Genomic DNA, 10,055 nt, shown 5'->3' with positions numbered 1-10,055 from the left:
ATTCAGACACCAAAGATTACTGGTACTATTGCAAACGTGTTAGAACTCGGACTCAACAGCACAATGGAGCTATATAAAAAAAAACAGCCAAGTGACCACAACAGGACTTTGTGAGGTCAAGGAACATGTGCAGCAAGAGACCAGGCTAATAAACACGAAAGTGGCTAGAATGGTGTTCACATCTGAATGACCACCTTAGAGGTGGCAGCAAATCCACTGGCCAAAGGAAATAAAACACCTAAAAGCCCCACACCTTAAGGATCCGCATCAGAAGCGGAAGTACTGGCAACCAGGAGGCAGAAAGCAGCCAGTACTCAACTTGCAGATGTACTGGCAGTGCAGACCGGAAGAAAGGTGGCACAGAATCTTTACAGCATTTGCAGAAGTTTGACACTAATAACCATTACACACTAGACGAGCACAATTGAACCAATAAAAACTCCAAGATTACATCCCCGAGATACTACAAAATATCCTATAAAATGATTAGGAACCTCTGCCCAGAGGAGACGCTGCACACTTTACGTTAATTAATCGAGCCTGGACTTCTAAAACTAAATCTAGAGCTTTTAATAGAGCAAACGGTACCGATCCCAAAACCCAAAGATTCAGCAAAACCCAGGCCCATTTCTCCAAAGCTGAGCAGCAAAGACAGCAACAGAATGACACTCTACAGACTTTAGTGGAAAATACCTAAACTGCACCATGGTATGTATGACTATAGACGAGAGGTTGGCTCAGTGGATGTATTACAACTGTTAGCTCACTTTAACGACAGACCAGGAGGGCCGATATTCCTGGACCACGAGAAAGCCTTTGAATTGGCTATTCTCTGCTGCCTTGTTTATAAAGAGGTCAAAGTTAACCTGCTCTCCTGGACTAAAAGCTGTCTCAGAAGCAAGAGACACTTCATGGCACAGTTTCTCAAAAAAAAAAAAAAAAAAAAAAAAAAAAGACATGAAAATGATACACCGCAAGGCGGCATTTTTAGCCCCCCCCCTTCCTCTTCAATTGTTTAATGGAAAGAACAGAGGTTAAAACTCCCACAACACTGCAGGCTGCCAAACTATGCAGACTGCTGTCATCATCAGAAAAGGAAGGGACGAGGCGTGCCTTGCACCCAAATGCTTAGACTGCATCACTGAAGAGGCAAAGCAGATTGGTATCAAACTCAACCCCACAAAGACAAAAGCCATGTCCATAATAAAAGCGAAGCCCAACGTGTAGCTCATAGTACAGGGTCAAGCAATTGAACGGGTGATCACTTAGTATATAGGAATAATCATGGACATAAGAATTTTAATGCCGAGGTCACTTTAGAGAACAGCGGCTCAGACAGCAATCTTCAGGTCACAAACCTCCCTCTCTGGAGGAGCCAATCTGCAAGTCCTTCGCACATACGATGTACAGGCAGTCAGACCAGTAATCCACTATGCCGTACCTTCACTCAAGTATCACACCAATAATTGAAAAAGCTTGAAATTGCTCCAAACAATGCTACGAGAACTGCCCTGGGAGCCCGTATGTGGACTAAACTTTAAACTACACTGGAAACGGGTTTGCCCTCTCTTCAAGAACGAATATCAAAGAACAGCTACGTTTATCAGCAAGATAATTATTTTCCCCTGATCCAGTCCCAGTACGGCAGGCCTTTGTGGTTGGACTTTGCCAAAACGGAAACTCTTAGCCTGCCAGAATGGGAAATTTCCTAAACAATTAAAAAGCACGATTTTTGATAGCGTGATCAGTCACACCCAAGTTACACTTGTTCCCCGCCATGGGAGGAGCCTACCTTCAAAATAGTAGTAAAAGGTCTTCCGATTAAAAAGGAAACCTACAATCCCACAATCCTAAAGCGCATCATAGAGAAGCAAATGTGCAGCATTCCAGTAGCAGGACCACCCACAACTTCACAGACGGATCGGTTTACACAATATGAGTGCTGGCGCTGCTCTTTGCACGGACAGTAAACAGGCATATTGGAAATCATAAGGACCAGCATCAACCCAATCCGAGCCGTTTGACAAACAGGCATTCGCACATGCGATTGTGTAATGGCATTTCGAGTTTCGTGCAGACTCAAAAGCTGCACTTCAAATATTAGGAAAAAAGCAGTGGAAAGACTACGTGGAAATAATTACCAACATTTTGTATCTGAGCAGTCACTAAAGGCAAAAGACTCAACATCACCCTAAACTGGATCCCGTCCCATGTGGGAATCCCCTTAACACTTTAGTGCGCGGCACTCCCCGAAAAAAAAGCGGGTTGTGCGCGCGGCGTTCTGGGCGCTCAAGCGTGAACACAAAAAAGTTTATCATCTTTTCACGCTCCTAACATCAATTCTCGAGCTACGTTTTTCATTTTGGTATCAATGCGTTGGCAATAAAATTCTCTACAAGATCATATGCATAAAATGTCACCCAAGCATTTGCTATCCCACCACGAAGTAAATAAACACGAAGATGACTCGCCGTGACACCCAACAGGAAGTAAATGTTCATACTCTTTCGTTTGTTGCCAGCCTCACAGTCATCCTACAGCGATTATTTTGATATCACTGAACTCGCAATAAAATTCCCTACCCAGACATATGCCTATCAATGTCTAATTATGTTCCGCACGAGTGTGGGAACTGGGCGAAGCGTTAGCCGTGATTTCAGCAGCGACGACACTGTTGTGATGCAGCGCTTTGAAAGTTTATACTTATTTCACTGTCATGACATTATTTCTCAAGCTACGTATTTCATTTTTATAGCAATGTGTTCGCAATAGAAAGTTCTATAAGAACATGGGTAGAATTGGCCAACAGAGCGTCAAATAAATTTGTGGCGAATAAAATCTTACGCGTGTTTGTACCCGTGAGCGTAAATGTTTTTACTTTGCTCATGTTTTTTCAAGTTTATACTTGATTCACTCCGTTTTTTTTGTTTGTATAGTGTTCGGAATAAAATTCTCTACACAGACATATGCATATAAATGTAGAATCATGATCGCGGCCAACACAAGAGTGTGTGGAGTGCGCGATTACCCTCGTTGTGACACCAATTCAATAGTCTCTCCTCTAAGTTACAATACATTGCCGTTTTCTCAAATAGGCACAGTGCCTATTAGAGAAAACAAAAATTTAATGGCAAACATATTCATACAACCCCAAGTCGATCGAGTAGTATTTATTTATTTATTTATTTATTTATGCATATACAAGAATGTACATAAGGAATGTGAGGATACAAATATGGTAATTACAGTCTTGTAAAGCCACTAGCACGCGCAGCGTTTCGGGCAGGTCCTTAATCTAAGAAAATTTTAAGGAGGTAAATACTTGCAAAATTTATAGACAAAAAATGATAACAGATTACATGAAATGAAAAAAAAAGATGAGAGAAAATTGTAGGTACAGTATATTAAAGCACATAGGTAGCTAAGATTGATTGCAATGACAGCTTGAATGGTAGTTGACAACAAATTGGTAGTCACAATACAGCATATGGCTAGCACATAAAAGAAGACAGCAATGAACACAATGATAAGGTTGTTTGATATTACATAAAAATTAGGAGATTGGGTAACACTAGGTACAGAGCATATTTAAAGCTCAGTGTAGGAAACTAAGAAGATGAAGTTAGGTACTTTTTGGTTTCGCTTTTAAATAAGGCAAAAGTTTTACAGTTTTTCAATTCACTAGGGAGTGAGTTCCATAGACTAGGTCCCTTAATTTGCATAGAGTGTTTACACAGATTAAGTTTGACCCTGGGAATATCAAAGAGATATTTATTTCTGGTGTGGTGATAATGGGTCCTATTACATCTGTCCAGGGAGAGTTTCAGAGCATGGTTTGCATTTAAGAACAGGGTTTTGTAAATGTAGTTGACACAAGAGAATGTGTGGAGGGAGTTAATATTTAGCAAGTTTAGGGATTTAAACAAGGGAGCCGAGTGTTGTCTGAAAGCAGAGTTAGTTATTATTCTGATAGCAGATTTTTGCTGTGTGATGATGGGCTTAAGGTGGTTTGCAGTGGTAGACCCCCATGCACAGATACCATAATTAAGATAGGGGTAGATTAGTGCATAATATAGTGAGAGGAGAGCAGAGTTAGGAACATAATATCTGATTTTGGAGAGTATACCAACTGTCTTAGAGACTTTCTTAGTTATGTGTTGAATGTGGGTGCTGAAGTTGAGTCTCTTGTCTAGGAATAGGCCAAGAAACTTGCCATCATTTTTATTACTGATGTTAATGTTGTCTATCTGTAGCTGAATTGCATTTGATGATTTGCTTCCAAATAAGATGTAGTAAGTCTTTTCGATGTTTAATGTTAGTTTGTTCGTTGACATCCATAAGTGGACTTTTTTTAATTCATTATTCACAACATTATTTAGTGTATGTGGGTTGAGGTTTGAATAGATAAGGGTAGTATCGTCAGCAAACAATATAGGTTTGAGAATATTAGAGACATTAGGCAGATCGTTTATATATATAAGAAATAGAAGAGGTCCTAAGATGCTGCCCTGTGGCACTCCAACGGTAATTGGTAGAGTGGAAGAAGTTGTATCATTGATGGTTACATATTGGTGTCAGTCACTAAGATAGGATCGGATGTAGTCAAGGGCAAGGCCTCGGATTCCATAATGCTGGAGTTTAAGTAAGAGGTAGTTGTGATTAACAGTATCAAAGGCTTTTCTTAGGTCAATGAAGAGTCCAATCGGAAACTCATTTTTGTCAAGGGCTGAGTAGATAACGTCAAGGAGACTAATGATTGCATCGTTGGTGCTCTTTTGGGACGGAAGCCAAACTGGCAGGGGCTGAGTATGTCGAATTTTACGAGGTAGGAATAGAGCTGTTTGTAAATAATTTTTTCAAATATTTGATAGAATGGGTAGATTTGATATTGGTCTATAATTGTAAATACCCAATATAACACTGTCCGTAAATTTACTTCGTGATCCGACAACCGGTTAGGGAAACCGCCCGTAAGTCCAAGTCGAAAATCCAGGAAAGTGACATTAAATGAGAAAGCTGATGAAATTGCTAAATTGGCAACACGTCATCCATTGATATAATCCAACCCAGCCTACAGTACATGAAAGACTATCACCAAAAAGCTCATCTCAACAAAGCTTATCTACACCAGAGTAACAGAATGTTCGCCCTCTGCAATATGTTATCTTCAGAACAACAAGTTAAAAAAATTAAATATCCAAAAGGAATCCACAGGTAAATAGCAGTTCGGTTATGTAGATTACGTCTAGGTTACAGATGCAACTGGGAGATTGGTGAACCCCGACAGAGTGCACCGTCTGCCAAACAATCACAAGTGTCACTTTTTCGCCGCCATCTGGAATGTGAAGCAACCAACGACCTTAGAGGAGCTTTAAGAGTACTCGAATCTTTCCGTAACCACACTGATGCCATCAACACTGCCACTCTTATGGTAAAAAAAAGGCATCCAGCAGCTGGACACCCTCAAATACTGTCAACCCCGCGATAGCAGCCCGACGATTAAATTTTACCACTAACGAGCTATTCATGCCCGTGCCACCTTTTTGGTTGCTTAATCTTCATCAATCAATCGGTAGAATTGCGAATGTACTCCCAACACCTGTTGTACCTGATGACCTTCCTGCTGCCACAACTGCTACCATACCCTCCGCCCTGGTCGCAAGTCTCACTGCCTTCACTTCCACTCTACAGACTACCACCAGATCGACCACGAAAACTATAACAGACTAGAACCACCCAAGGCCCGGGTGGCACAAACAGTATTTCCTTCTCCAGTTCCCAACACTCCTACCATCACTATCTCGGCAGTAATGCCAGCAGACGTGCCGTTTACAAAGTCTAACAGCACCACCAATGCTCCTGAAATAGCTTCTACCACTAATCCACGACACCCGAGCCTACCTCAGGCTGCGGGATTAAAGACACCAACTACGTATGTTACAGACTCTTCAGACTAGGAAATTTTAGGAGGAGTCTTTCGCCACACCACAAATATCACACCTACTTGATACAAGATGACCTCGAAGAGGTCACCTCACCAAACTTCAACGACAGCACTGATCAGCCAAAGTCTCAGGCAAACAGAAAACTGAAAACCTGGAGGGCTATACTAACCCACCAGCTCCATAATTGGTACCGCTAGCCCTTCGGGGCTGAAATTCAAATGAAAACCCAAATACATCCCCCAGATCTTTAGTATCAGTTACTGATCCAGATAATGGATCTGGAAGAGCTTATACTTAGGGTCTCCATAGCCCATTCTACTTTGAACTTTTCCTTTAAGTAGCCGACTCTTGACAATAACAAAATACTGTTACTTATCCGATCGACACTGATGAGCACGAACCGCCCAGTGAAAAGTAGAGTGACTAGATAGCCAGAAAACACTGCCCATTATAAAAGTCTCACTTTCCAACCTCCTTCCAATCCTAGAACAAAAGGGGAAAGTATCCTAAAGTGTACAGGTTACGGCAGTGAGCGAGACAAGCTGGGTGTGTGCAAGCCTGCACGTCTTGTACCCACCGTTTTATCGAGCAATAAAACCCACTGGCTCTCGGCCGAGCAGGGTTATTGGAAAAACCAAACTAGTCAATAGGTAAACCCCAAGTGGCGGCAGCTCAAGGAGGGAGAGGAAAGGGTCTATACATGTCCACTACACATGGCTCCCACGTTTAAAATTTGATCCAATTATTAAAGAAAACAGTCTTGTCAATATTTAGATTGAGACTTAAAAAAAATTCAAATGAAGGAATAGAAACGGCAGGATTAGAGAACATTTTACCGATATTTATCTTCAGTAGCTGTATTTTAACTAATACTCTAATCGTTTGATTACAAACCGTACGACTCTTGCTTCATGAAGCAGCGATTGCAAATCCAACCATTTTATTCCCATAAAACCATTAGAACAGTAACCAACTCGGACCTTTGTGGTTTGAAGAAGGCTAGGCGGAAGGAGGGTGCTGGGCAGGTGGGTCTTCATCACTCTCGGAGCAGGTAGAGCCTCGCTAATCTGTAGAAACACTCCGTCTTCAACCTTCTTGCCTGGACACATTTGACGAAACATTTCTGTGAACTGCTGAGGATTCTCAACAGTGCTTCTGATGGTCTTGCTGTCAAGCATCATGTCAAAACTGGAAATGTTTTGTTGTTGTTTTATTACTACACCTACCCAGAGCTGAAATACTTAAATTTAATCGCTTTAGAATAAATACATTTGAGTTTATTCTTAAATCACCAATTATGCAATAAGTTCTAGCAATACATTTCTTTATATAAACCCATCCAGAAGCACAAATACAGGATCCTTCATATATTGCAACAGATATATGAATGGTTCTTTGCTAATCTCGCATGTTGCACCCGACAGTTAACACAAGACTTCACATATTCAAGCACACATTAACATCACGTGCACAAACATGTGGTAATCATGAGGTAATAAAGAAATTTAAGCCAAACACTTATTGTCACAAAACTATCACCATCTTAAAACAATATTATGCTTCACGTTACAAATTTTATATGACCTATACCCAGGGCCTGTATTCTGTCACAGGATATCAGTCCCTAACTACTTAGTGTGTCCAACCTAATCTCTGGTTAAAGAGTTACAAAAACCATGTGCACCATAGTACAAAGATTGACGTTCTAAGCAATTAGGTAGAACTTTGTACTATTGTCCGGAAACATTTGAAAACTTATTCCAATGCCTAGTATAACATTTACTTTATTAAACCTCCGATTGCACGTAAGAGACCTAGGAAAGGTTAGGTTAATTTGTCTTTGCAACTACAGTGGAAAAGTTAATTTATCGAAATTCAATAGTATTGATCCCTACTTTTCTAATTAGGTTGTACATATGCACGTACTATTGTCATCCTTCGTCCCAATACAGGGGGACGGGTTTAATTGTCAGAGGTCCCATTTCCTGAAAACAACAATGTAGTGTGCGAGTGAACAATTAATTTAGGACAGTTTAGCATCAATGCTAAACTGAATTATCCAACACTGACAAAGAGAACCAATCACCAGAGTCGGACATGATAATTTTGCTTACACACACAAGACCAAGTGTTATAAATATTTACCCAAGACCTCCGAAGCGATTGCTTCACATGCATGACCTATTTTATGTAACTACAGTATTGAGCCAAAGTATTTGGGCCAATCATGAAGATTGGTCCAAATACCAATTTGGTAAATATACCAAAAATTGAAGTCATTAAAGCCTTTATGGCTTTAATGACTTTATGGCATTAAAGGCTTTAGTGACTTCATAAATGCATTTAACCGTAAAGCCAGGGTAAGCATCCCAACCAGTATTAATATTGCAAGAAATTTATGACATTTATTTCCTGCAACCACTAGTATTTAGTCTGCCAGCCACCCCCCCCCCCTTCCCCCTCGTGTCCACGGAACATTTATAAAAGGTGGCATCTCCCCTCGCCCAGCACCGCCTCAAACACTCTTTATGACTAATTTACAATTCCCATCCCTCTTTTTGCAACTAATAAATCAAGCTGGGGCGAGGCTTTATTACAGACAAGTACAAACGCTCACAAAAATGTATCTTGACCTGTCTAGGGAGCCGGTCGGCCGAGCAGACAGCACGCTGGACTTGTGATCCTGTGGTCCTGGGTGCGATCCCAGGCGCCGGCGAGAAACAATGGGCAGAGTTTTGTTCACCCTATGCCCCTGTTACCCAGCAGTAAAATGGGTACCTGGGTTTTAGTCAGCTGTCACGGGCTGCTTCCTGGGGTTGGAGGCCTGGTCGAGGACCGGGGACACTAGAAAACTCTGAAATCATCAAGATGACCTTCCCAAGTGCTATATAGTCTTAATGGATTTGCGCTTTCCCCAGATTATCCCCCCCCCCCTCAAAAAAAAAAAAAATTGTTTGCTAGTACTAATCTGAACAACCAACCACTGAACAACCCATCTTTTGTATTCTACCAACGTAAAGTACAAACACAGGAAATGGTTAAAGGAATAATACTTCACACAGTCATTAACAGATCTTATCTCAAGCAGCCAAAATTGCCACACTATTTTATCCACATCCGGTGCCGTGTTAAGCAGGAGTAACCGTTTTATGAAATGTCAAAAGTCTTGGCAAAATATTTATTTTCTGCCAAGATAAAATGGTTAAGAATATTTATGAATACTATTTTAAAGAACTTTTGCAAGACCTTCGCTAATATTACATGGTCTTCAAAATTAAAGGGAACTATTCTAAGGTACGTCTGCAAATTAGCGAATTTACTGCAGCTTGCTGAACTACCATTCCGAAAAAGTCTTCCATAAATGCGATCTAAACCGGGGCTCATTTAGAACTAAGCAGCTAAACACTAATTAAATCATTTAACCACACCTACCGATTTATTAGGAGCAATCAGACTATACAGTAATTATAGCCCTAGTCCCGGGCGTTACCAAGACAATCCCACTGATAAACCAAGAATCTGTCATACTCTATATGCGGTGCTCTGATGAAGATGGGCAGGTTGTCCCTCTGGTTCAGGTCGGGGTTGTGAAGCTTCGTCCACACCAACTCCAACATCCAGGTCGTCCCAGACCTGGGCATACCCATCACAAGTACGTCACCTTCAGTGAACTGAAGAGAACAACATTATTGCAGTATACATTATAGAGAACATACAAGTGTATACATTTGACACCCACATATATATCAGGGGAGAGTGATCTGGGCACCGTTCACCCACCACCCTCCCGACCAAGTACATTACCCATATTCAAGTGTCATCAAAGTAACAATAAAGACATTACACCTTGTAGTTGCATGGCGTCAGCATATTTGGTGAAGAGCGTCGGGTAGAGCCAGCCTCCGGGCCCGAGGCGGACCATACCTTTGTTGTAGAGCGTCTGTTCATGCTCCATCCTGGCCAGTCACTCCTCGCTCATGTCCTCCACCTCGTGACCACTAGCCAGCTTAGTATTCATCTTCCTGGGTACAACTACACGGGTCGTTATGGCAGTCAAGTCATGAAAATACCTGGTCTATGTCAGGCATTACAGTGATAGGTAAAGTGTCA

The 10,055-nt window shown here is 41.3% G+C and overlaps 1 protein-coding gene across 2 annotated transcripts in view; it reads right to left on the bottom strand.

Moving 5' to 3' along the window:
• Positions 1 to 9,614, bottom strand: part of LOC138360122 (sulfotransferase 1A1-like) — a 16,220-nt gene extending 6,606 nt beyond the window's left edge. Inside the window, exons 1-3 of one of the 2 annotated variants that reach the window (XM_069320058.1) lie at positions 9,474 to 9,614; positions 6,926 to 7,133; positions 4,882 to 5,335 (exon numbers count right to left, since the gene is read on the bottom strand). In XM_069320058.1, coding sequence (XP_069176159.1) covers positions 5,318 to 5,335; positions 6,926 to 7,133; positions 9,474 to 9,592 — 345 coding nt within the window. In that variant the 5' untranslated portion in view covers positions 9,593 to 9,614 and the 3' untranslated portion in view covers positions 4,882 to 5,317. Of the gene's footprint in view, positions 1 to 4,881; positions 5,336 to 6,925; positions 7,134 to 9,473 lie in introns of those variants that run through there. The other variant, XR_011226212.1, reaches the window with a different exon arrangement.
• Positions 9,615 to 10,055: the final 441 nt, after the last annotated feature.

This window comes from Procambarus clarkii, unplaced genomic scaffold (genome assembly GCF_040958095.1).
Source record: "Procambarus clarkii isolate CNS0578487 unplaced genomic scaffold, FALCON_Pclarkii_2.0 HiC_scaffold_97, whole genome shotgun sequence".
Taxonomy (NCBI): Eukaryota; Metazoa; Arthropoda; class Malacostraca; order Decapoda; family Cambaridae; genus Procambarus; species Procambarus clarkii.
The sequence above is the reverse complement of the archived record's forward strand: the minus strand, read 5'-3'. Positions and strand labels throughout refer to the sequence as shown.